Here is a 27636-nt window from a genome sequence, read left to right on the forward strand (position 1 = left end):
GGCTCACACCATCACCTCCTAGTGCCTAACTTGACCCATCGCAGGCACTTGGTAAATAGCTGGTAGTTTGTAAGTGACTTGACACCCTGTCTAGTTCCTTGATGCAAATCCAGCAAGAGCTAATACATACTTGAATTGCATTAAAGTCTATTAGGGGATGTTGCACACGGAATGCCCTGCTGCCACCTGCACACACCAGGGCAGAGGTGGGGGGAATCCAAGAGTCCCTAGCCTGATCTATGGTTTAATGGGTGGGTACTGATTGGGAAGAAGCTAAAAGGGAGAACTGAGGATACTAGAAAATTTCTTGGGTCATGGTTATACAGATGTACACAAAATATAAACTCATTGAGTTAAAAACACGCAAACACTGCCCATTTTCGCCTTTGCATTAGCAACTGCCCAAGTCCTTTTTGGTTATGGTGTTGCCACAATGTTGCAGCACACACCTGGATGTGCCTCTGGCACAGTTTCAGCTGTCTCGGGGCCACACAGCCGGCTGAGCTCAGAGGATTGCGGTCCTTTAGCAGAGGTGTTTGTGTGTCTCCCTTTTGACACGTCACGGCTGTGGTGCTCATACACGTGTTCCCTAGGGTCGTAGTCTGGGGAGTGCTGCTTGCATACTTTTAGTCGTGATGTCCCATGGGAGATGCACTCCTTTTAAACATGCTCACGCACATCTGTTGGGCTGTATGCTTAAGCTCTGTGTCTTCTAGATTATATCCCTATCCACTAAAAACTTTCTAATTTTGAGTTTCCACTGCGCCAGGGTAGGGCTGGAGGTCTGCACAGCCTGCCGGAAAGCTGCCTCCAGGTGTTAAACCCCGTGCCCGCTGGTCCCCTGATGCCGACCCACGGAGCAGGCGTGCGCGGGCGCTTCGCCGGCCAGCTGCGGGCCGGTACGCCCCGGGACGTCAGAGCCGCGCCGGCCGCCGCAGCGCGCACGCGCACGCGCACCCCGCCGCGCAGGCGCAGTCGGGCGCGGGCGGCCGGGCATGGAACGGCGCCTGGCCGAGTTCCGGGAGGCCCGGAGACGGGCCGCTCCGGGCCCGAAGGAGGAAGCAGCCCCGGGCTGGCTACAGCGCTACCTGCGGTGGAAAGCGAGGCCCGCGAGTACCGGGACCTCAGCCAGTCCCGCTCAGGTGAGAGGAACGAGAACTTAGCCCGGGACCTCGGGGTCCAAGCCCGCCCGGCAACTACGTGGCGGCTCCAGGCCCCGCCCACCACCATGCTCGGCTAGGCCACGCTCCCGGAAGGGCCCCGCCCACCACCACGTGGGACTCAAGCCACGCCCCTACCTGGCGGCTGCGGACCCCGCCCCTTCGGGCGAGGCCCCGCCCACTGCCACGTGGGCGCACCAGCCGCGCTCTTACTTGGCGATCGCAGGCCCCGCCCCTCCAGGGGAGGCCCCGCCCACCTCCACGTGGGCGCCGGGCCCCGCCCCCTGCCGCGGTCCGGCTGGGGTGGGCGGTCGCGCCTCCCACCTGCTGTGGGTTGGGGCTTGTACTTCCTGCCAGCGCTTCCGGCCACCCGGCTGTCCGGGCTGTGGCTTTCTCTTTGTGACCTGTGACCTGCGCAGTGCCTGATTCTGGGGTCAGAGCGAGCATCTGGAGTCCGGGAGGAAAGGGCATCTGCCCGTGATGTCCCCCGGCGCTGGGAGACCCCCAGGCGCGCAGAGGCACAGCGCTTCGCCGAGGGAGGGTGACAGCTTTGGATGCCGAGGAAAAGTGAGGGTCATCAGGGCCACACATGCGGCCGGTCCCTCAGATAACCTCTGCTTTCCCAGTGGGGTCTGGATACTGGTGCAAACTTACCATCACCGCCAGCCAGGGCCTCTGGTTTTGCATCGCGATAGAATCAGAATCTTTCAAGTTCCGTAGTGAAATATTCAAGGCGGGAACAGACTTTTTAGGAAAGTCTGAAAACTTTTGACTCTTAATTCTTCGGCTTTTTTTTTTTTTTGCAGTTGCACTTAATTCCTGTCTGTTTATGTGTTCGTGGAATTTCATTGCAGATGCGAAAATCCAGGAAAAAACGTCAGATTGATGCTTTTTATTTGTTTGGTTTCTGGGCCACACTTGGCGGTGTTCAGAGTTTGCTCTGCTCTCAGCAGTTACTTGGGTGAGGGCTGTGGCTTGTGGGTCTGAGTGGGAGCCCAGCCTGCCGCCTTAACCCTCCGACCCCAAATTGATACTTTTAGTCAGTTTGTGAGAAAGCCTTGTTTTTTGTTTCCCCTGATAAGTGTAGTAAGAGCCCCAAACTGCGTTTTGAAATTAAAAATATACTGAGGAGAAGTGTACCTAACTTTTAAAATGAGTTCTCTGAACTTTATTATTATACAGCATCTCATTTTTAGGCTTTTTTTTTTTGGTGAAGGAAAACTTACTGTTACTCAATGTTGGTTAGAAATGATTATTGGTTAGAAATGATTCTCCATAATATGAAGGGGGCCAGATGATATACAGAAAGGGAGTACAGCAGGTTTCATGCCATTTCCTTGCATTTAGTTTATATCTGGATAACTTCATTGTTGAATATAAGTCACTGAACACATTTACATTTAGAATTCATATCTCCAACCCTGTTTCCACCCTGTAGCACAAAAGTGTATAACCCACTCAATGAGTAATGAGTGCTTATCTCTCTTCTCTCTCTCTCTCTCTCTCTCTCTCTCTCTCTCTCTCTCTCTTTCTCTCTTTCTGCTACACCCAGGGATGCTCAGGGGTTATTCCTGGCTCTACGCTCAGGAATTACTCCTGATGGTGCTAGGGGTTCCATATGGGATGCCGGGGTTCTAACCCATGTTGGCCACGTGCAAGGCGAATACCTTACCCAACATACTATTACTCCCTCTCCCTGTTTGACTTATTTCTTATTTCTCAGGAAGTGTGAGCTCATTGAGTTGTCCCAGAGAAGCTGAACTTGGAGAAACTTATTAAAACCTGAGAGTTGATGGTCTGATACAGGAGTGGAGAAGTGGTAGTGTCGTCTCTTTCCCAAACATCATTCTGTTTTTCTTTCTGATTTTGTCTTCAGCCACTTGGTTGATTCTGTTCTCTTTCCTGGATTTGTGCTGGTGTGCATTTCCCGCCATCAATTATAATCCAGCTCTATCTAATACCTTTGTGGGCACAGTATGGCTTATCAGGGATTTCTCTAACTCTGTTTTAAATGCTCCTTGTAGTTATTGATGGAGTATTCACATCTCCCTTCCTCTACTCTCAGGTTTTGCTTTGGGAAATGCAGTTCCCAGGTAGAAATTTCTTTTTGTGACATGCTTCTGCCACATTAGGATGAAGGTGCTTTTAAAGTTGTTTAATCCTGAAACCCTAGCCTCTTCCTCAAGCCACATCCATGCCAGCCCTTATTGTACCGCTGGCCCCTAATTTCTTAAACTGTCAGTTGTCACCCCACAGGTGAACATGTAGGTGAATGTGGGGCTTGCAAAAAAAATTGTTTTAGCATAAAGATGACTTTTTTTTTTTAAATCGTTGACTTGAATACCTGTTTTATGTGCCTGGGGCCATGTAAAAATTCCACTGGCATAAAGGGCTTGCAGGTGGAAAAAGTTTAAAAAACCCTTTCCTGACTTACTCTCCTGTGCATCCTATAGCTTCTCACCCCCAGCCTGGCCCTGGGTTAGCCCATTGCATCACCTGGCTCTGCTCAGCCAGACCCCTCCCCACCTCTCTTTCAGATTTGCGGGTCATCTTCCTTTTCCTTATCATCATTTACTTGTTTCTTCAACAGAACCCTGTTGCATGCCCATTAGTTTTATTACTGTGTTAAATGATTGAAAACTGTGATAAAGACAGAATAAGCCCTGCTCTCAGAACTTGCGCTGGGGAGAGCTTCGAGGCTGGGGTGCACTGCCCAGCTTGCGCAGGGCCCCAGCCTTGATCCCCAGCACTTTGTGGTCCCTGAGCACCACTGGGGTGGCCCTGCTTGCTCCAGCACTCCTTGACTTGGGCAGCTTTGTGTTGCTGGGCCTGAGCAATGAATCTTCTGACCTGGTGGGTGGAGTATTACCCGGAACGGTCCCAGGATTCACTGAAGCGTCCCAGCCGCCCCCTAAAAGGAAATTGCATCAAGAGTTTGGGGCAGCATAGGAAGGCGGGCTGTCAGAAGAGGATGGATGAAGAAACTGTGTCAAGCCCAAATCCAGGGTTCAGTGCGAGTGGGTTTGTGGGAGAGGGAACCCACTGCCACCAGGTGCTGTGATGGAGGGGATGTTTCTCTCCAGTGGGTGCCCCGTGCGAAGGTCTTGCAGTGGGAAGCAGCGTGATTCGGGGGATTCCCCAGACTGTGCCTGTGTGTGCTGAATGTGACCCCAGCACTTCTGTACGCAGCTTTGCCTGAAAACTGGTGCTGGCACATCCTTTCCCCTTCTTTGTTCCTTTCATTTCCCTCACTGTGCCGCCTCCTCCCCATCTCATCCCTCTGGCCTCTTCCCAGCAACCCCCCCACCCCCAGGCTTCGCAGGGGGTCAGATCTTTGGAGGGAGATCCTCTGGGTCCTAGAGCATCCTCATCCCTGCCTCCCCAGTTCCAGTGTCGACCTTGAGCCTAAGCTACGTTTTTGCTCCCTAAATCATCAAGTGAACCCAGTTTACGTGGATCCTATGTCCTGCACGCAGTTCTCTGCTCCTGGGCTGTGTCCTGTCTTCCTTCTCCGCACTCTAGGGGGCCACCTGCACGAGCTCCCGATGGTGGTGGTCCTTCAGCCCCCTCATGCATGTCAGAATATGTAAATCAAAAGTCTTGAATCGCAACAAAAGGAATATATTCGCTCTGCACTAAGGCTCCCAGCGGTGTCCCTCCTGCCAGAGCCTGTGGCCCCTGCCGGACCGAACCTGGACTACACAGGGCACTGCCGCCTTGCCTTGCCCTCCCCTCTCTCTCCACACAAGCCCATCTTTCTGACCTGACTCTGCCTCCTTCCTGGACAAGATGTGTCATGCACACTGGCCAGATCTGAAAGGGACTTTTTTTTAGTTAACAATGGGGGTGTCGCTAGGGATCATTTAAAGTGATCTTCTACCCGGGCTTTCCAGTCCAACTGAAAAAAGATGATTACAGAGCACATGCTCAAAAAAAAGAAGGTCCTAACAAAATAAAATTCCCAGGTGACCTCAGTCAGTTGACCTGTATTTTTTCCAAAGGGGAGAAAGTGTTGTGATTCACTTTCTAATTTTTTAACAGTGGCAAAATATTATTATAATTGTTGTTGTTGTTTTTGGGCCGGAGTGATAGCATAGCAAGTAGGGCATTTGCCGTGCATGTGGCCGACCCGGCTTTGATTCCTCTGCCCCTCTTGGAGAGCCCGGCAAGCTACCGAGAGTATCTCTCCCGCACAGCAAAGCCTGGCAAGCTCCCTGTGCATATTCGGTATGTCAAAAACAGTAACAACAAGTCTCACAATGGAGACGTTACTGGTGCCCGCTTGAGCAAATTGATGAACAATGGGAGGACCATGCTATAGTTGTTGTTTTTGATGTGTCACCATGAGATACACAGTTATAAAGCTGTTCATGATTGAGTTTTTCAGTTATAAAGTGTTCCAACACTCTTTTCTCCACCAGTTATGTTTTCTACCACCAATGTTTGGTTTCCGTCCCCCCATCTCCCAGCCTGTCTATGGCAGGCATTCTCTCTCTCTCTCTCTCTCTCTCTCTCTCTCTCTCTCTCTCTCTCTCCCTCCCTCTCCTCCCCACCCCCCACTTCCCTCCCTCCTTTTGGGCATTATGGTAGTACAGTATTACTGCTTTATGCTTGCCATGCTCCTACACTGTGTCTACCACCAGAGTGCCAGGATCCTGCCACCATTATCCCAAGGTCCCTTGCCTTCTTCACTGTGAACCCCTTTTAAATCTGCTTGTGAAGAATGGGGATACAACTGAAGAAACAGCCCAGAAGTTGTACCGTGTATTGAGAATCTGTGATGCTTGGGATGCCTATTTGGCTCTGGCTACCAGCCCCATTCCAAGGATCATGACAGTTGTGGCCTCGTGGTACTTATTTATAAAAAAAACTGAGGGATACATGTGACTTCTATTAAGAGAGGGAGATAGGGAATGCTGAGTTGGGCTTTTATTTATTTATTTTTTATTGAATCGCCTTGAGATAGTTACAAAGCTCCTATGTTTGAGTTTCAGTCACACAATGATTGAACACATCCCTCCACCAGTGCACATTCTCCACCACCAATGTCCTCACTATCCCCCCACCCCATCCAAGCCCTCCCCCTGCCTCTGTGACAGACAATTTCCCCCATACTCTCTCTCTACTTTGGGGCACTATGGTTTGCTGGAAATTTCTCGCCACTATTCAAGCCTGCCTGCCAGAGGCAGATGCTAGATCATTTATTTTCTCTTGCTTATTATGAGGGAGGCACCAGCACACCTGCCCGTTATCAGCCCCGAGGGCACCATCCCCACCTCTCGTCCCTCAGTGGGTGCAGGAGTCTAGTGAGTGCATGAAGTCCACCACGGCCTCTGTCTTCAATGAGGAGGTGCCTCTGCCTCTTGGAACTGGAACCTTCCTGAAGCCGCAGGAACTGCTCCAGGCCTCTTCCCAAAGGTGCCAGTTCATGGTGACCTGTGTGCTGAGGGCCAGCTGGCCTGCGAGGACAGCCTGAGGCTTTGTGGGAGCAGAGCTGGAAGTTTCCGCGCCAGCGTCAGGTAGGCTGTGCTTACTCCTGTTCTCTGTTTCCCTCTGCTGCCCCAAACTGCACCCTAAATGGGCGAGCCCACGCTATGGCGGGTGCTTCCTCAAACAGAAAGTCTAATTGGGAAAGGTGCTCTGAGCGGGTAGGGTGTTGGTTTGCCTTGCACGCGGCCGTCACGGGTTTGATTCCTCCGTCCCTCTCAGAGAGCCTGGCAAGCTACCAAGAGTATCCCGCCCACACGGCAGAGCCTGACAAGCCCCCGTGGTGTACTCGATATGCCAAGAAACAGTGACAAGTCTGACCATGGAGACGTTACTGGTGCCCGCACGAGCAAATCGATGAACAATGGGAGGACAGTGCTGCAGTGCTACAGGGCTAATGATGAATATCATAAGATGTCACGTGTGCTTCTGGAATTCTAAAATTGTAAATGATTGGGGTCCAGAGACATCTCCGTAGGGAGCTAATCCATTTTGAGATTCATTCAGGAGTCTCTGAACCAAGGCCGTTGAGGCTCTGAGATGGTGCCCGGAGGCAGATCGTGGGGACCTCAAGCAGGGAGGGAGACTGGGAGGGATGGCCTATCTCTGCTGCCACCATGGGGCCTGGAGTCTTAGTCCTGGAACCCGTGTACCTGGGTTTTGCTTCTGGAAACTCGTGCCCGCCGAGGTTTCATCTGGAGCCGGCGGAGAGGGCACTCCCACTCCCTCTGAGGCGCCCAGTGGTGTTGGCTCCATTCAGGGTCCGGAGAGATCTCCGGCGAGCTGCTGTGCTCCGGGACTCACTGCTGTGTTTCTGGACCACGGCCGCTGATGTGCTGAGATGGCGCCCAGAGCTAACATCTTTTTTTTTTTTTTTAATCATGTGCCAACACCACAACTGTTACAAACAAGTTGTTTGTAGCTTTGGACTTCAGCTTTTCCTGAAATTGGAAGTTTCTGAGTGAAATTGGGACAGGTGGGTGGAGTGCGGAGCCATGTCGTGATGGGGCACAGACAGTCCGGGGCTCCAGGTGCCAGGACGCTAGGCTCTGCCGACAGCTGCCCAAGCACTCCCTCCTGGTCACTGGCCTGTGTCTGCTGGAAGGCCAGTGCTGAGGAAGGGAGGGCAGACTGAGCTCTGCCTTTGGCTAGTGGACCTCTGGGAGTAAAGGAAGCACTTACGGTGTGATAGATTGTAGAGTCTGTGGCACAGGAAATCTTTAGATTGTTTCTCAAACTGCAGATCATGAACAACTCACGGATATTGCAGTCAGTTTAGATCATCCTGTTTCTCTTTCAAAGTGAAATAAAGGGGCCGGAGAAATAGCCCAGGGGTCAGGGGCACATGACTTGTGAGGGCTTGGGGTTGATCTCCATGACCATACACTGTCCCCAGCCCCGCAGGGCAGAGTGTGGCCCGCTGCCCGGCTCACCCCCAGCTCTAATCAGCATCACATCACCAGACCCAACCATGATCCATCTGGCCCAGCTGGCGCCCAGAGCCCCCTCAGACACTCTCATATTTCAGTTTTGGGGGTAGTATATGCAGTGCTAGAGATCAAACCCAGGCACAAAATTAATATAAAACTTGGTTGCATTTACATGCAGGGAGTTCATTTATTGATCTGTGAGACTTCTCTGGTACCTATATGTGTATATATGTATGGACGTGGTGTGTATATACTGAGTCACATTAGAAATGTATTTCATCTTTCTGGCAGAGGAGGGCATACCTGGCAGTGCTTGGGATATCGTATGGTGCTGGCATCCAGCCTGGGCTCTCACATGTGTTTTGAGCTGTCTCCCCAGCAGCGTCCCCCCAACACACACACACACACACACACACACACACACACACACAATGGAATGGAATGTATTTCTTATTGTGCATCATACCCAGAAAAGTTTGGGAAATGCCGCACTGGAAACCAAGCTGATTAAAGCCACTGAGCCGGTGTGTCCCCATCGGCACCCTGGCAGGAGAATGAGTCTGGCATCTCTGACTGTCCCTAAACACAGCCTCGGATACGTGCCCAGGGCTGGGACTATGACCTGGAGGCCATGACAGTTGTGGAAGGTTTGATTGGTGTTTCGGGAGGGTTATTTAGTAGCTGTGCCGCTGATGGCTTGGGGATCCAGGTACGAAGCCCCGCCCTTCTGGGGGAGGCCTCTGTGGCATGGGAATGGGTGGGAAGGGGCCCTGTCAGTGGTTATTAAAAATATGTGCGAGAGATTTTTGTTTCCTGTTTCTGGTAGAGTCTCTGCTTTAGAATCATGTCACTCATGGTATTTTAGCTCATCTAATCCAATCAGCAAACTTCTATTGGCCTTGAAGGGAAGCATATGCTTGGCTATTGTATAATAAGTTACTGGGGAATTTCTGTTGGGGACCCAAATGAGCTCTTGTTAGCAGCCGACTAATCCGAGGAAATGTCTCCCATGAATGGAATCCATCTGAATGCGGTAAGGTTTTTATGGGGTCACATCTCACTTAAATGCCGAACCGTCCTGATTCCATTTGGAGCAGAGCTCATGAGCAATTTGGGGGTGGTGGGGTGGAGGGAAGAATGATTGTTTTAGAGAGCAGGGCAAGAGAAATAGAAATCAGCGAGCCGGAAGCCTGCCCAGAGCAGTGAGAAATGCCTCTCCAGATTTGTCTGGATCCTCTCAGCCCCATTACCCTTTATTCTCCCATTTTTTTCTTTTGTACCCTAGGAAGCAGCTCCGGCTCCCGCTCAGCTGGGAAACAGCCCGTCCTGGCCCCCTCTGCCCTCGGCCATCCCACCCGCGCCCAGGGACCAGTGGCTCCTGACCAGGATCACTGTCTTGAAGGTGCTCCTCTGGCTGGTGCTCCTGGGCCTGTTTGTGGAGCTGGAATTTGGCCTGGCGTATTTTGTCCTGTCTTTATTCTACTGGATGTACGTCGGCACACGGAGCCCTGAGGAGAAGAAGGAGGGAGAGAGAAGTGCATACTCGGTGTTCAACCCAGGCTGCGAGCCCATCCAGGGCACACTGACAGCAGAGCAGTTTGAGCGCGAGTTACTGTTCCGGTCCCCAGAGGGGAGATAGGTCTGAGATCCACGGCCCTGCAGCTGCCGGGGGCCCTGCCACCCTTGGGCATGAACTCATGGATTCGAGTCCCGGACAGAGCTCAGGGCAGCTGGCAGGGTAGCTCTGGGACGGTGTGCTTCTCTCACGTATATCGTCTTCTGTCCAGTCAACCTGCTGCTAGTGTTTCATCCTTGAACTTGGCGTTGATTTTTGGTGAAAAAAAAATCCCATTGGATCTCAGGCAATTTGTGAAAATAATATCCTTAATAAAGGAGACTGTCTCGTTATTTGGGCGAGGTGACTTCAGAGCATTACATATTACCCCAGTGTTTGAAGTCATGGTTAGGTACTGTCTGTTGAAAGTAAATGTGTTATCTTGAAGCCCCTTAACATGTATAGCTTTTTGTTGTTGTTATTCCTGAAAAGTTGTAATTTGTCAATTGTATTTTTCTGTTTTCTTCTTTCTATCTTGCTTTTTTGGGACATTCATGGTATTGAAATATAAAATAGCTTTAAACCATTTATTTGGGGGGCCAGAGAGAGAGAGTATAATGGCTAAGGCATTTGCCTTGCACACAGCTGACCTGAGTTTGATCCACTGAGCTCATCAGGAGTGACCCTGAGCACAGACCCAGGAGTAATCCCTGAATACTGCTAGGTGTAGCCCCAAAACAACAGCAACAACAAAAATTTGCTTTTCTGCACCAGATTTCTATTGCCCATTACCATGAAGTCTCTGAACCAGTGGGTTCATGGGTATCGTGTGAAAGATTTGCATGTAAAACTCAGATACTCAAGAAGCTAATTTTGCTCGGTCTATGCCCCCTGCCAGTGTTCAGGCTTCTCTTTATACCAGTGTATAATGTCATTATACACATGTTTTGTCCCCCAGTACCCAGTCCAGATCGTGCCAACTTTGTCCTGTTCTTGTGCCATGTAACCGTGACCAATGATGGTCTGGTCTCATCTCTGTGACATTTTCTGTCCAGTGAACACATTCCTGGTTAGGACTCTGCAGCTGTGTCCCCTCCTGGGCCTGCTGCTCTGTGGTCTCAGGTGGGCTTCTCCCATCTCCTCGTGGGTGAGACCTCGCTGTCTTGCCATGTTTTTGAGCTTAGATGAGGGGCCAAAGAGGAGTCATCTAGCTGGGGGCTCCCTTTCATCTTTCACTGTTTCCCACCCCCAGCTAGCCATTTTCTATTCCGACTAATTAGATTTTTGTGGGCAAGATTTAGGATGATAATCACAAATCTATTTTAAAACAAATGTTTTTTTTTTTTTAACTACTCTCACACTGCTAAAAGATGTTATACTCAGTTATGAAACCTCATCGGGGATGGCAGCCTGTAGTTTGAGTAGTGAGGTGCTGGCCCGCAGAGAGAGCACAGGGGTTGGGAGCATGCTTCCTGTAGAGCCAACCCAAGTTTGATCCCCAGCACCGTGTGGTCTCAGCATCACCTCATACAGCCCCAGATGCTCCTGAACACTTCCGATCTCCTGAGTTGTCTGAGGCACCAGAGGGCCCAAAAAGCACCGTACCTGCAGACCTTAGACCTTTTGGACCAGGAATTGCCAGGAGGAGCCTCCTCAATGCTGCCTAGGAGGCCAGAGCAGCAAGGTGCTCGAACTTGAGCCAGGGTGATGAAAAGCGTACTAGCCTTCCATTTTTGAGAACATTCATCTGACTGGATGTGGTGGGAGACAGAACAAGCGTTGCCGTAACAGATGTTTTCACTGCGGGAGGTGTGCAGGGGAGGGGTGTCCTCATTAGTCACTAACCATGTGTGTCCGCCCAGGTGGACAGTTATGACGTGCTGTGCTCCTGACAGGCTCTTTGCTGAAGAGGAGCTTGGGTGTGCCTCAGAGCTGTCCAGTTAAGCAGAAGATCCTCTAGCTCACATCAGAGTCTCTTCTATGGAGATGGACTTGCAGAAAAGAGGGGAAACAGACAAATCTTTAGTAATTAAATGTGAACCTTTGAATTTTCTGTAAGATTGGTTGTTAATTTGGTTCCTGATTCCTTTTTTTTTTTTTTAGGGGTGGGTTGGGCCACTCTCCTCGGTACTCAGGGGCTGTCCCTGGTTCTGAGCCCAGGTGTGATCCTGATGGTGCTTGGGGACCATTTGTGGTGTCAGGGATCCAGCCAGGGCTAGAGGGATGGATGCAAGACAAGCACCTTAGCTCCCATGCTTTCTCTCTGGCCCTAGTTAATTTTCCTAAGGCTTTTATTTTTTTCATTTCCCGGTTGTGTTGCTTGAGCTTTCCTATTACGTAAAACCAAATACGAGGAAGACTTAATCTGATTAAAGATTTACTGTCATGCTCAGGGCACTAAACATGTTCTAGGAAAGAAATAATTTACATTTCAAAAGACAGGGCTAAAATTCAGGCTTTCCCCTAAAATAAAATGCCTTTATTTGCTTGGCTTAGAGACATTTGATTCAATTAGGAAATTCATTCAGCAAGGTGAGGAACTTCCATTATTGCTTTTTTTTTTTTTTTTGGTGGTGTGAGGTGGGGGGGCAGGTTTGGGCCCTGTGGTGCTCAGGGCTACTCCAGGCTCTCTGCTTGGGGCTTAGGGGTCACTCCTCTTGGTGGCTTTGGAAATGAAGCTGTTTATAACGAGGTGGTGCTTAGTCTTCTGAAGCTCTTTCATGGATTTCCTGTGAGCCATTTGTCACCTCTCCTTGCTCACCTATTCCCAAAGGTTGCATGAAATGACAATATTAACTTCTAGGAAAAGTGAACCAATTAAATGCCTGTCAGGGAAGAGAGGAACAGCTAGTCTGTATTTGCTGTTCTTATCAGACCATTAAGCTTTAGTTGCAGCCTTGATTTCCTGAATTTAGAAAGGGCCTATTGATCTCGGAATTTCCACTTGGGGCCTGACCATTAGCCCGGCAAGCAGCTTCCATTAAAGGCCTCTGCCATCAGTGAACTTGAAGTCCCAGAACTGCACCCCCGCCCTGTGACAGCGTGTGCTCACACGGGCAAGGTCGGCTCTGTCCTGATCTTAGACGTAAATTGGTTTTGCTTTTATTCACATTATCCCATCTTGCCTAGTCACAGGATGAGTACACAAGCCTCTGCTTGGAGGGCTGGAAGGGACCCCAAAATGCCATGAAATGCATCTCTCCTGCCTTGAGCAGGGCCATGTTTCATTTCTGGCCATTTTCAGTGACCGCTGAAGCAGAAGAATTCAGCTCTAAGATTTAGGCCCTTCTCAGCTCTTTTTTGGAAGAACTTTGCTGCAACCACCGTTCTTGATTGTTCTTAATGGTTGCAGAGCACCCTCCGGCCAGGAGACTGCCCCTGGCTTCTCTCTGCCCTAGGCTGCGCTCTACCTGCTCGGTGTGCCCCTGAGGCAGTCAGTCTTCCGGTGTGAGGGTTCCCGGACTGGGTGTTCTTGTGAGTGGGTGCAGTGATGGTTATCACAGCTGTAGGTTTGCCCAGGGATGGCTTTGGGTTCTAACACTGAGTTTCTGCTGCACACGGCACTGTTGGCCTCTGTTTATTTACTGGCACACGGTTTGCAGCACTTTGGGTGAGGGCCACATCAATGCATTCTCCTGATTAAGGAACGGTCAGCCCCTGGAAGTAGGAGGCTGAGCAGCACCTGCCTTCTGGGGGTACCTGGAGCTGCTGCTCCCTGTGGTGGGTCCCTTCCCCTCACTCTGGAGATCAGGTCCGAAGTGGGGAACCCACTGAATGTTGCTTGAGCCAGGTGTGCCTACGACTGTTTCAGAACTTCTTTTCTTTTGGCGGCTCCCCAAGCACAGCCCTTGTCAGAGGTCCTGGGAGAGTCCTGGAAAGCTTTCAGAATGGGTTTATACACACACTGAACAAAACGACGATCCTCTCTGAAATTAGCAGGCAGCAGTGCAGTTGAGGAGACTGGCACCGTGTTCATGCACATCTGATCTTGATGTGGAGCAGAGAGAAGCTGCAAATTCACAGCTGGGAGAGAACTGTGATCCCTAAGCCAAAGGAAACACAATTTCAGCCACGTGCTTTGTTTCTGTCACATGCACTCTTAATTTCACAACTTGGGAGCATTGGACTAGATACAAACTGGGATCTCCCAAAGAGCTGACAGAAAGGCAAGTTGAGAGCAAAATGAATGACTTTGTATTGTGTGTGTGTGTGTGTGTGTGTGTGTGTGTGTGTGTGTGTGTGTGTATTGGGGGACGGATCTTCAGGAGAGATCACATTTCAAATCTAAATTCTAGACAGTGCAGGATTTGTCACTTTGGAGTGAGAAATACTCTTTCCTTAATAGGTCAGGGACGCAGGTAAAAGAGGCCTCACAGCACTCGTGTTTGAATATGTAGTAACAATCTATGGGCCTTTTAGGGGTGTGGGAGAGGCTTCATACCTGGCCGTGCCCACGTGCTTGTTCCTGGCTCTGCCAGGGATCACTCCTGGAGTGCCTGTACTGTTGTTCTGGCATCAAACCAGGGTTGGCCACATGCAAGGCAAGCACCTAAATTCCTGTCCCATCTCTCCAGGCCCTCCTGTAGTAACATTACATTGAAGATGTTAGGGCTCATGTGGACCCACTGATTTCAGTATGGTAGGGTATAAGGGCCCCAGAAACCTGCACTTTAACAACCTTCCTAGCTGGTATAATGTCCAGTAAGGGTTAAAAATACTGAGGCCAGAGAGAGAGAGTACAGTTGGTAGGGCACTTGCCTTGCAAGTGGCTTACTTGGGCTCCATCTCCAGCACCCTGAATGGTCCCTTAGTACCACCAGGAATGATGCTGGATGCAAAGCCAGGAGCACTGTGGGTGTGGCCCCAAAACAAAATCAGAAATGTTGAGTAGAAGCATGAATGTAAAAAGGGAAGAGAATTTAATGATTAATAGACTCAAGCAAAGAAAGAGCTATGTGTTTCTTATGTAGATCAAGTTTGCCCTTTTTCAAGATATGAAAGCTAAATAAAAGAAGTCATATATGGCTTTAAAACCAGAAGGAACTAATGGCAAAGACTAGAGTAACGGTGCCTTAGTCCTTAACATTTTCTTTACAAGCAGTAATTATTTAAAAGCAGAACATTTGGAAACATAGAAAAAAACAAAGTATATATATTCATGCGTATTTTCCAGAATTCAGTACAATGAGAAATTCTCCTTCCCATTGTCATATTTGTTCTTTGTGGAGCCCAGCAATGCTAGTGTAACAATCCTCTGCCTCTTGTTTTCTAAGTACTCTGAGTTTTACTTACAAACGTGTAGTTTTTATGTAAGAGGATGATATTTTCAGTGATATACTGAGCTGGGCAAGGATGAGGCTGAGTTTCATCCCCAGGCTGCTGCATGAGCAGATGCAGACAGCCCCACTGTCTGTGATCCCTAGTGAGGGGGGAAATACCACATCAGCTATCATCAGAGTGGAGTCTCTGTGCCGTTCATTTGCTCAGTCATTTTCTAACACCTCCATGTTCACCCACTTGTGTACCTATCCATCATCTACTCTCCATCACTTACACATCCTTCCATCCATCCATCCATCCATCCATCCATCCATCCATCCATCCATCCATCCATCATCCATCCATCCATCAATCATCCATTCATCTATCATCCATCCATCCATCCATCCATCCATCCATCCATCCATCCATCCATCCACTTATCCATCTACCCATCATCATTCACCCATCCATGGAGAACCCAGTCTTTACCAGGCCTGGAGCTAGGCTCTGAGCAGACAAAGGCAGGTGAGTAGCTGATTGATAATCAGTTCAAGGACAGCATGGTAAGTGCTGTGAGAGTGTGGTATCCACGGAGGTTTAGAGCACACAAAAGGAATTTCTAGATGCTTATGGGTCAGGGTAGGTCTCCGGGAGGCTTTGGAGAAGCATCAGGTATTCCCCAGGGAAGGAGGCAGGAGCCTGGAGGTAGCAGTTAGGCTGCAGGAAACTGCCTTGGGAAAAGGTGTCCTTCTTGTTCTCATGTTATTAGTTATGCCATTAGTATGATCTTAAGGACTGTATGTCTGGCATTCTTCATCAAATTCATTCTTGTTTTTAAAGTGTTAGTCTTGTACTTGATCCTGGGAGGGGCACATCAATTGGCTCTCAGGGTCTGTTTCTGGCTCTGTGCTCAGGAGTGATCCATGGCAGTACTCGGGACTATGTGCTGCTGGGGATTGGGGTCAGCCACATTCAAGGCAAGCGCCTCACGTCCTGTACTATCTCTCTGGTCCTCCTGTAATCGATTTTACTTAATTATAAGCTAGGAATATATTCTCCCCTTCTCCCATATTGATTTTGAGAGCAGTATAATATTTTTTCTGGATAGGCGAAGCATAACTGATTTGGCTAGTACTCTATTATTGACCATTTAAGTAGCGCCTAGTGCTCACTGATGTACGTAGTATAAACTAGACTATCCTCTTTGGAATTAGAGTGCTATGTTTCCAACTCTTGGAAATGGATAATTTGAGGCAGTTTCCTATTAAGACATTAGTCTGAAACTTTAGTCGCCATAAAAAATCTCCAGGAAATGTGGTAGCTCTGTAGTTGAGCACATGTTTTGTACACTGGAGGCCTGGATTCAGTTTGGGGCACCCCATTGTGCCCTGAGCACCATGCTGGAAGTAACCCCTAAGCACTGCCGGGTGTGCGCCCTCATCCCCAAGCCAGACCCCCAAATCAATAGAACTTGTTAAAATGCAGGCCCTGATTTGAGAGGCCTGGGCCCTGGCCTGAGAGTCTGCATTTCAAATAAGTTTCCAGAAGCTGCTGCTAGTGGTGGTGATCTTGGGTCCGCCTAGTGAGTAGCAAATTATTTCTGTGAAGTTTTTCCTGAAAAAAAAAAAAAAGTATTGCTAGAATACAGTCTGAAATAGTGCTTTGTGTTGTACTTTAACTGGTGACAAATCATTATTAATGAAAGTTGAATTTGCAATTTTTATAAATGTACCCTTTGTTTTGAACCTTCTCACTTGCCTGTGATTCTTGTGGTTGTGTCCGTGGGGGCCTCTCAGCTGTGCATATCACTGTCACAAGGGTACATGGGTGAGAACAGTGACTGCAGTAGATCCGAGGGCAGGTTGGTTGGGTACCCTAGAGAGAGTCGGTGAAGAGCGGCTTGTGACTCCAACTGGAGCTGCTGCTGCTCCTCCTCCTCCTCCTCCTTCCTCCTCTTCCTCCTCTTCCTCTTCTTCTTCCTTTTCCCCTCCCCTCTCTCCTCCCCCACACCCAGCAGAGCTTGTGGGCTACTCCTGGCTCTGTGTTCAAGGGTGATCTCTGGCAGAGCTCGGATGATATGTGGAAGTTGCTGGGGATTCAAACCAGGGTTGCCATCTTTGCAGCTGCATGCAATGCAAGTGCTTTACTTCATTTCAGTCCCATGGAGTAGGCTACTTCCTTCCTCCATTCCTCCCTCCTTTTCTTCCTTCCTCCTTCCTCCCTCCCCACCCAACCTTATTCCCTTTTGGCCACTCAGTACTTGAGACTATTGTGGACTGGGTACTTGGGCATTGCTCCCAGCAGTGCTCAGAGCACCATGTAGTACGAGGGATTGAATCTGGGCCTCCTGAGTACGAAGCATGCACATATATTTATCAGTTATTTAGGTGGCGGGTGATCTGGCATCTGCTTGCATAGTTACTTTCACCACTTCCATGCTCATCCCATGCAGGAATTTGGCAAACTTTTCCCTGTACAGGGCTAGATGGTAAATAGGCTTCAATGCTCATACGTTTCTCTACCGGTCACTCAGCTCTGCCACTGTCAAGAAAAAGAAGCCACAAAAAATACTGCATGAACAAACTTGGGGGGGGGCAATAAAAATTTATTTATAAAACATGGTAGATAGGGAGCCATCTTTGCAGACTTCTCTAAAACCCTAAATAACCCAGGGAGGGAGGTGATTGGCATAGTTTTGGAATTAAGTGCATGGGAAAACATCATTAAAAATATTGTAAAATACAGAACTCGAAGAAAAAATTTAAATAACACTAAATAACGCTCCTCTTTGGAGTCTTTGCACCAGTGATTCCCTTTGTTTGTTCCTGCCCTCCATTCAGTCCACTCAGATGTCCCATCATGAGAAAGGCGTTTTGAAAGTATCCAGATTGAAATAGCCATCCTGCCTCACAAACTCCATGTCTTTTTCCACCTGTCCTTAGCAAATACTTCATTGAGTTGTTTTACTAATACTATTCAATTATATTATGATCATCTCTAGAGAAAAGATGATTTTGATCATCTCTAGAGAAAAGAGGCACATACGTTTTTTCACTAGTAGACATTCATTCACAGTGAAGGTCTTCAGACAGGAATTCTTTGTCGACTGTTTTCGCCTTGTTTCCTTGAATCACCTCTCCCCCCCCCGAGATCTCAGCTGGACTTGATGCCAAACAAGAAAAGTCTGGGTTCCAGATCCCTGTTAGTGTGTCAGGGTCTGCTTCTGGTCCTTCATGTGGATTAGGCCAGAAGCTGCCTCTCTAGAAACCTTGAAAGAACTTTATGGAGAGAGAATTCCCTGCATCACATGCATGAAGTCTCATGGTCTTACTGAGACTGGACAGGGCAGGGCAGGGTGAGTTGAAGAATGGGACAGCTCACTCTTGTGGCCAAATGAAACATTCATGTTAGGGTGTTGTAGCTATTTTTGTTTGTTTGCTTTTGGGTCATACCAAAGATGCTCAAGGTTTTTTCCTGTCTCTGCACTCAGGGATCACTCCTGGTGGGGTTGGGGAACCATGTGGGGTGCCGGAAATAAAATCTGGGTCAGCCCAGTGCAAGGAAAGAACTATACCCACTGTGTTATGTCTCTGCCCCAGGACATCATAAACTGCAGCATCCAACCCCAGGGAGAGGTGTGGACAGGTTCTGGGGAGTAGACACAGGCTCTCCATGGCTTTGTGCTACAGCCTGCAGAAATCTGTATTAGTTAACTACATATGTGTGTATGCATGTGTATAGATACACACATGTATATATGTATATATGTATGTATAATATATTTGTATATATACCTATATATAAAAATTATTTATTAACAAAATCCTGAATGGTTTTGTTTGGGGGCCACACCTGGCAGTGCACAGGGTTTACTCCTGGCTATGCTTGGGTGCCAGGGATTTAACCTGGGTCAGCCTTATGCAAGCAAGCACCTGACCCACTGCACTATCACTCTGGCCCAAGACTGCATGCATTTTAAGGGTATAATCTCACTCTACTCAACTATAGACCGAACATGATTGCCACTCAATACCTTTTCTGCAAACCACAGCACCCAAAAGGAGAGAGAGAACAAAAGGGAATGCCCTGCCACAGAGACTGTGTGGGATGGGGGGGGGGGGGATGGGGGGTAGGGATATTGGGATCTGTGGTGGTGGAAAATGGGCACTGGTAGAGGGATGGGTACTTGATCATTGTAAAATTGAAACCCAAGCACAAAAATTTGTAAGTCTACAACTGTACCTCATGGTGTTTCACTAATAAAAATTTAAAAAAAAATCTTACTCTACTTAAAAATACATTACCAAAGGGATTGGAGTGATAGTACAGCGGGTAGGGTGTTTGCCTTGCACGCGGCTGACCTGGGTTCGATTCCCAGCATCCCATATGGTCCCCTGAGCACCGCCAGGAGTAATTCCTGAGTACATGAGCAAGGAGAAACCCCTGTGCATGCATCGCCGGGCGTGGCCCCAAAAGCAAAAAACAAAAACAAAAACACATGACCACAGTGCACCCACCACTAATGTCCCAGTATCCCTCCACCACAGTCTTCTGGAACCCCTTCCCCTCTAATTGCCGTCTTCCTTTTTCCCACTGGTAACCGCAGCTTTGTGCTCAAAGTCCAAGACTCTGTTTTCCTTTGTCCCTGTTTATTCCCTTGCTTTGTCCCTTTATATCCGAACAAATGAGGGAGATCACCTGGTATTTGTCTCTCTGCTTCTAGTTTGTTTCACTTGGCATGAGTCCTCTAGTTCCATCCAAGTTGTTGCAAATGTCAAGATTTTATCATTTCTTAGTGCTGAGTAATATTCCATTGTGCGTATATGGCACAGCCATCTGATCCAATCATCTATCACTGGGCAGCTGGATTGTTTCCAAATCTTGGCTATTGCCAACAGTGGTTCAGTGAACATAGATGTGCATAGTTCTTTTTGAATAACATTTTTATTTTTTTTAATTTTATTTCCCCTATTTATTTAATTTCTTTTTTTTTGGGTCAGAACCTGGCGATGCACAGGGGTTACTCCTGGCTCTGAACTCAGGAATTATCCCTGGTGGTGCTCAGGGGACCATATGGGATGCTGGGAATCGAACCCGGGTTGGCTGCGTGCAAGGCAAATGCCCTATCCGCTGTGCTATTGCTCCAGCCCCTCCTCCTTTATTTAAACAGTAGTTTACCGGGGGGGGGGGGGGGTATGGTGACGCCAGCAGGTCAATCAGTAGATCAGTACCTGTGGGGTGAGTGCATCAGCAGCCTGATGGTGCCTTCAGACTTCTAGATACCCCAGAATTGCTGCTGTGCCTTTGGCCAGACCCCAAAAACTTGGGGCAAAGTTTACCAAGAAAGTAAACAGCCAAAAGTTAAGTATGTGGGAAACACACCTACAAACCACCTTCGGCTTAGCTATATAATTGGAGGCATGGCCTCTCTGGTTCCTGATTGAACTGCTTAATGGCCATGACCCAGAGACTCAGAAACAAAACTCAAAACCCAAAGGCTTTTGGCAGAAATGCGTCCTGTCCCTGCAATAGGTTACTGTCGCCAGGCCACCCGAGGGGGGAAAGGGTGTTGTCCCTCTGCCTGCTTCCCCCTGGCGGCTTGGTGTCCATCATCCTCCAGAGGCCATTGGACAGTGAGGTTTGTGCCCGCGGTGATGAGACATTTTGGGCCTCATGGGATGGGATGGAGCTGGTCCTGTTCTCCCCACCCCAATGATACCCCAAGTCATCGCCCAGGAACAGGCTTTCTGGCTCCTAATCAAGCTGCTTAACGGCCATGATCCCAGAGAATCAGGAGCAAATCTCGGAACCCAGCAGGTTTGGGCAGAAATCCCTCCAGATTTAAGTGTTAAAATTTCGGAATTTTAAAATTGCGCGGCCACTACTACAGCCACACGACATCATATGTTATTCATAACCAGCAATAGAAAACAAATTGTCTACTGTTGCCTTTCCAGCAGGTCTGAGTGTTAGGGTAAAATCTCAAATAATAATGGTGGGTCTGGTGTCGAAATATTGAATGTGATCAAAGTAGAGAGAGAGTAATGTGGAAATCATCTGCCCCACAGGCAGGGGGAGGGTGTGGGATGGGGGTATACTGGGGTTGTTGGGGGTGGAGAATGGGCACTGGTGAAGGTGCAGGTGTTTCATTGTACGACCAAGACTTAGACCCTAAAGCTTTGTAACTGCTCTGGTGGTGATTCAATGAATGGAATTATAAAAAATGAAAAAAAAATAGTAAGGTAGAGTCCATGCACAATTCAATCAGTTAATCAGTGGTTGAATAAACAGAAGTACTCCTACATTAAAAAAAATAAACAGTAGTTTACAAACTTGGTTTACAAAGTTCATGATGCATTTATTACAGGCATTCAGTATTGTTCCACTAGTCTTACCACCAGAGTGACCTTGCCTCCACCATTGTCCCTGTTTTTTCAGCCACCCACAAGCCTGTTCCCTTATCAGACATAGAATAATAATTTATTTTATATTGCTTGTTACAACTAAATGGCTAATGAAAATATCAAAAAACACTTCAATAAAAGAGAATTTGTGAAAATTGTTATATTTTGCTATGGGATCATTAAGTCCTTGTCTGAAAGTTTACTAAACTGTTTTTGCTAGTTGGAGCCTTCCGTATTAATGTTTTGTTTATTGAGCTTAGTTGGCTTCTATGTTACTTTCCCATTTAATTTGCTATGCCCTTACCGAGCTGTCAGTATTGTAGAATTTGGAGGTGTCAAGGGGCTGCAAATGGTCTAGAAACTCCAGAATATTTAACTGGGCTGTGGGTTTACAGAGAGGCAGTTGTGGGGTGTGGATGTGGCTGCTGGGGCTTCGGAAGTGTGGAGGGTTGAGGGGAGACTGCCCACCCCCGCTCCCAGAAGGCCCCAGAGTTCTCAGCCTGAAGACCGATGTACCTAGAAGTTTTGGCAGTTTGGCATCTGCGGAGCTGAGTTGTGAGGCCACAGAGTTGGGCCTTTGGCATGGCAGCCGCAATGGGGCTTCAGCAGGGCGGGGACTCAGTCTGCCCCTCCCAGAGTTTTCAGCTGGGAGACTGGTGTGTCTGTGAATGTTTGTGGTTGATCGCTCCCTAAATTTGATCACGAATCTATAAAGCTGGGCGATGGGTCAGCTTACCTGGCAGAGGTTGTGGATGTGAGTAGGGCTGCTGGGGGAATCATTGTTTTTGTGTTCTTGGCATAGGTACCGTGGAGGGGAATAACTGGATTACAGTTTATTTATGTATTTTATTTATTTATTAGAGGTCACATCTGGCCGTCCCAGGGGGCTACTTCCAGCTCTGCACCTTAGACCTGTTCCCAGTGAGACCCCAGGAACCAGGCTGTGTCAGGGATCAAACCCATCCTCCTACACACAGTAGGCTCCCAGCAGCCCTGTTGAGCTCTTGCAGGCTCCAGCTTTCTTTTTACTGGGAGTTTTCCATCCTGTTTTCTCTAGAGGCTGGACCAATTTGTATTCCGACCAGCTGTTCCTTCTAGTCTCACCCCTCCCCTAATTTGTTATTTCTGGATTTTTTTATATGAGTATTGAGGTGACATCTCCTTGTTTTGATTTTCATTTTCTTGATAATAAGTGATAGCAAGCATGATTTCCTTTGTCTTTTTGGCCATTCTGTGTGTCCTCCTTAGAGATTTTTCTGTTCAGCTTCTCTCCCCATCTTTAGGAGGGGTGCCTTTCAAGCAACACTCAGGGGACTTGAAGGTCACACCAAGCAATACTTGGCCAACCATCAGTGCACCATTCTAAAGGTACCTGAAGAAGGTCTTTTTAATTTAGTCAGTGCTAGGGATGGAACCTAGGTATCATGCATGCAAAGTATGCCCTTTACCATGGAGCCCCCGGGTATCCCTGACCCCTGAAGATCTTTGATGTAGGGAGCTAATGTTGGTAGCAGGTTCCTGAGTCTCACATGCTTTTATAGAGATAACTCCAATACAATATGTTTAGTCTTGAACACTTTACACTTATTACTGTCTTAAAGGGTCAGAGGTATTACCAATCTGTTTTTCACCTCCTACAGAGCTTCCAAGGCTCCAGAATTCCTAGATAATTGAATTTATGGTTTTATTAAACCCCATTGGCACCTGCCAACAAGACTGCACTGAAGCTCTTTCATCTATCAAATCCATGGGCAGAAAAGAGAGTGTATAGAACCCAAATACAGGATATCTACAAATAAAAATACAGAAATAAAGACATATTACTCTAGTTAGGCTAAACCAGCAGCTCATCAAAGGCATGCTTTAAAAACTAAAGTTAAAGAGACAGATGCAAAGATATCTTATGTAGACTCAACATATAAAAGAAGACTTATTACATTTTTATGAGAGGTTTTCTGTCCTGGGGATAGACACACACAAAAAAATGGAATGTTGGGTCATATGGGAACTCAATTCTGAGTTTACTGAATACCCTTCAGACTGTTTTCCATAGGGGTTAGACCAGATAACATTCTCACCAACATTGGATAAAGGGTTCCTTTTTCATCATATCCCCACCAATAGAGATTGTTCCCAGTATTTCTGATATGTGCCATTATCACTGGTGTAAAGTGAGATGTGGTATAGATACACAGTGGAATACTACACAGCTGTAAAGAATGATGAAATCAAGCAATTCACTGCAACTCGGATGGAACTGGAAGGCATAATGTTAAATGAAATAAGCCAGAGAAGGACAAACATAGGGAGATATCACATATATGTGGGGATGCCCTGAACAACCCTGGCTCCAGATGAGAAGGAAAAGAAGAGTGGAGAAGAGAGGGAGAAGAGACAGATGAGAAGCAATAAAGGCCAAGTAAGGGGGTTAAGGAACAAAGATGGTGTTGGGGATGATAGAACCGAATACACGAACCACAGAGTCAAAAGCACTGAAATCAAGAGACCCAAACTTGAACAACCTAACTTAGAAAGGTGCCTGTCAGGAGGGCAGTTTGGAGAGGAGATCTGCAGGGAACCTGGGAACATTGGCGGAAAGAAGCTGACACTGGTGGTAGGATTGGTGCTTCAATATTGTATGTCTAAAGCTCAACTATGAGTAACTTTGTTTGTAAATCATGGTGCTTTAATAAAAATGATTTTAAAAAGGAATGATATTGTGTCTGAATATTCTTGGCAATCATGAAAAAGGACCTATAATACCACACTTACAACAACTATACAAATTTCCAAAAATCCTGTGTTTTGGAAATTGGTAAGGATGCTGAAGTCTGTGAAGCAGTGCCTAAGTGCAGAAAGGATGCCATGTGCAGAGTCTCAGAGTTGGTTGTGGAGATTTTCTCCACTTGTTAGCCTTGAACTCAGCCCCTTCTCAGATGAACTCAGCCCCTACCACCCTGCTAGTAGGAGGGATACTTTTCCTGTCAGACTCCACTGGGGGGAGTCTTGGTGTCCCTCATCACATTAGAAATGCAATAACTCTTGCACTCATTTGTGGGACATTTAAAAAAAAGCACAGTATGAGACGAATACCCAAGGGCAATAAAAACAGGGATCAGGAAGACTGGTCTATAGTTGGAAGCTTGCCACAAGTGGGGGTGGGGGTGGGCAATTAGAATGGAGAAGGGACCGCTATGACAGTGCTAGCTAGAAATAATCACTCTGGACAGGAACTAAGTGATGAAAGGAGGTAAAGTTATACACTTGATAACTTTTCAGCACCTCTATAGCAAACCATAATCCCCAGAAGGAAAGAGAGTGAGGAAGAGAGAGAGAGACAAAAATGTCCGCCACAGAGGCAGGTTCAGGGGGGTGGTGGGAGGGAAATTTGTAACATTGTTGGTGGGAAATGTACACTAGTGAAGGGACGGGTGTTGGAACATTGTATGACTGAAACCCAATCATGAACAATTTTGTAATTGTGTGTATCTCATTTTATAATTAAATTTTTAAAAGTTAAAAAAAATAAAGAAATGTAACAGCTCTTGAGATGTTCTACATCCCTGGTACAGATCCCTGAGAACATGCCAAGCTACCCACAGCCCTGTAATTCCCCCCATTCCATATCCACTGAGGATCCAGGAACTGAAATGTCTCCTGTAAACATTCGTTACCAACAACCAAGGCTGTGCTCATTCACTCAAGAGCCATGTAAACTGCAAATAAATGCTTGCTGATTCTGGGTTGAATACACTGACATCTCCCCTCAATCATATGGTCATCTAATCTTTGATAAAGGTGCAAGTAATGTGAAGTGGAGTAAGGAAAGCCTCTTTAACAAATTGTGCTGGCATCACTGGACGGCTACATGCAAAAAAAATGGGCTCAGAACTCTGCCTAACACCATGTACAAAAGTAAGATCAAAATGGATTAAAGACCTCAATATCAGACCAGAAACCATAAGGTACATTGAAGACAAAGTTGGCAAAACCCTCCATGACATTGAAGCTAATGGTATCTTCAAAGATGCCATGCCACTGGCCCAGCAAGTGAAAACAGAGATAGATAAATGGGACTATCTTAAACTAAGAAGCTTCTGCACCTCCAAAGAAACAGTGACCAAAATACAAAGACAGTCTACAGAATGGGAAAGGATATTCGCCGAATACACATCTGACAAGGGATTGATATCACGGATATACAAAATACTGGTTGAACTCCACAAGAAGAAAACATCCAACCCCATCAAAAAATGGGGCAATGAAATGAACAGAAACTTTCCCAAAGAAGATATCCAAATGGCAAAAAAGCACATGAGAAAATGCTCTACATCATTAATCATCAGGGAGATGCAGATCAAAACCACAATGAGATACCATCTCACATCTCAGAGACTGGCCCACATCCAAAAGAACAAAAGCAACTGATGCTGGCGCGGATGTGGCGAGAAAGGGACACTCCTTCACTGTTGGTGGGAATGTCGACTGGTTCAGCCCTTCTGGAAAACAGTGTGGACGATTCTCAAAAAATTAGAAATCGAGCTCCCATTTGACCCAGCAAACCACTCCTGGGAATATATCCCAGAGAGGCAAAAAAGTATAGTCGAAGTGACATCTGCACTTGTTTGTTCATTGCAGCACTCTTTACAATAGCCAGAAACTGGAAGAAACCTGAATGCCCAAGAACAGATGACTGGTTAAAGAAACTTTGGTACGTCTACACAATGGAGTACTATGTAGCTGTTAAAAAAGATGAAGTCATGAAATTTATATACAAGTGGTACAACATGGAAAGTATCATGCTAAGCAAAATGAGTCAGAAAGAGAGGGATAGACATAGAAAGATTGCATTCATCTGGGGGATATAAAGTAACAAAGTATGAGATTAATACCCAAGAATAGCTGAGATCAGCACCAGGAGGATTACTCCATAGCTTAGTGGCCAGCCGGGCATTCTAGAGGAAAGGGCAGTTCAGATAGAGAAGGGAGCACCAAATAAAGGGTGTTTGGAGGATCCTCCCAGGAGGGGAGATGCATGTTGAAAGTAGACTATGGACTGGACATGTTTGCCACTCAATGCCTCTTTTGCAGACCACAACACCCAAAAGGAGAGAGAGAACACAAGGGATCGCCCTGCCACAGAGGCAGGGTGGGATGGGAGGGATGGGGGTGGGAGGGATATTATCCATGGTGATGGAAAATGGGCACTGGTGGAGGGATGGGTATTTGATCATTGTATAATAGAAACCCAAGCACAAAGATTTGTAAATCTACAACTGTACCTCATGGTGTTTCACTAATAAAAAAAAATGCTTGCTGATTCCCTTATAGTGTTACCAGGGAGCTGCAGATCCAAAGTGGGGGGTGGATTGCTCAGCCTGGGATGGCTTTTTGTTTATAATCCTCAGCAAGTGCTTTTGTTCCTGAAGGTTGTAACATGCATTCTGAGCTCTATTGATACTACCCGAGGAGTATCCGCAGTCGTTCATTCTAATACTCTCACCATGAATCAATGGGGAAAAATAAAATGTGCCAGATTTACAGTAAGCTGGACTATTGGTCTTTTTCTTTTGCTAAAATCATTGTCTAAATTAAAGTGAATTTTTGTATCAAAGAAAAGATACATCACATTTTGGGATTAGGGAACTCTCTCTATAAGGAACAAAGTTAGGGTTATGGAAGAAGTTGATGATTCAGACTATGGATAGGGCTCCTGTCCTGGCTGTCCACTGGTTGTCCACTGTCATTGTCATTATTCTTCTCACCACTGTAGTTTCTTCTTTTACTACAGTGTTCCCCCACCCCCAATTAAGCAATATGCTACCTCTCTCTCTCTCTCTCTCTCTCCCCCCTCCCTCCCTTTTCTCTCTCTATTTCTCTCCCTTCCTTTTTTTTTTGAATGTATGGCCTCTATCATTTCTTCTCCACCTACCCTTCTACCTGTGGGGACAGATTCTATTTCTTCTTTGTCCCAACATGGGACTCTATTTCCCTTCCTCTCTAACCATGTGGCCTCCTATGTTGTCTCTTCCAGTCTTCTTAACCACCAGTTCATAGACAGCTGCAGGTCTTCAGGTGTAAAAGGGTTAAAGAGTGCTGATCTACTCCACATTGTGCTACCGGGTGCTGGGTCTTTTCCACTCTGCCTGGTAAGGAACATTCCACTGTTACAAATATTTGTGTGTGTGTGTGTGTGTATGAGAGACAGAGACAAAGAGACAGAGACATACACAGAGACATAGAGGTGAGAAACAGACTCAGAGAGAGGGACAGGGAGGGACAGAGACAGAGGAAGATGACATAGAAGCAGAGAGAGACAGAGAGACAGAGAGAAAGAA

The 27636-nt window shown here is 47.3% G+C and overlaps 1 protein-coding gene across 2 annotated transcripts; it reads left to right on the forward strand.

Moving 5' to 3' along the window:
- Window positions 1-976: 976 nt before the first annotated feature.
- SAYSD1 (SAYSVFN motif domain containing 1) lies at window positions 977-27433 on the forward strand. 2 transcript variants are annotated; one of them, XM_056137345.1, is made up of 2 exons: window positions 977-1142; window positions 9363-10197. In XM_056137345.1, the coding sequence occupies exons 1-2, from the start codon at window positions 996-998 to the stop codon at window positions 9714-9716; spliced, it is 501 nt and encodes a 166-aa protein (XP_055993320.1). In that variant the 5' UTR covers window positions 977-995; the 3' UTR covers window positions 9717-10197. The 2 variants fall into 2 exon arrangements, 1 of the variants encoding a protein (XP_055993320.1); XR_008795487.1 differs by lacking the exon at window positions 9363-10197 and adding an exon at window positions 27333-27433 and having other exon boundaries at window positions 1002-1142.
- Window positions 27434-27636: the final 203 nt, after the last annotated feature.

The sequence above is a fragment of the Sorex fumeus genome, unplaced genomic scaffold (assembly GCF_029834395.1).
Source record: "Sorex fumeus unplaced genomic scaffold, SorFum_2.1 ptg000123l, whole genome shotgun sequence".
Lineage (NCBI taxonomy): Eukaryota > Metazoa > Chordata > Mammalia > Eulipotyphla > Soricidae > Sorex > Sorex fumeus.

Coding starts and splice junctions, on each gene's coding strand:
- SAYSD1 (XM_056137345.1), top strand. CDS start 996: ATGGAACGGCGCCTGGCCGAGTTCCGGGAGGCCCGGAGACGGGCCGCT. Junction 1,143..9,362: donor CCTCAGCCAGTCCCGCTCAG/GTGAGAGGAACG, acceptor TTTGTACCCTAG/GAAGCAGCTCCGGCTCCCGC.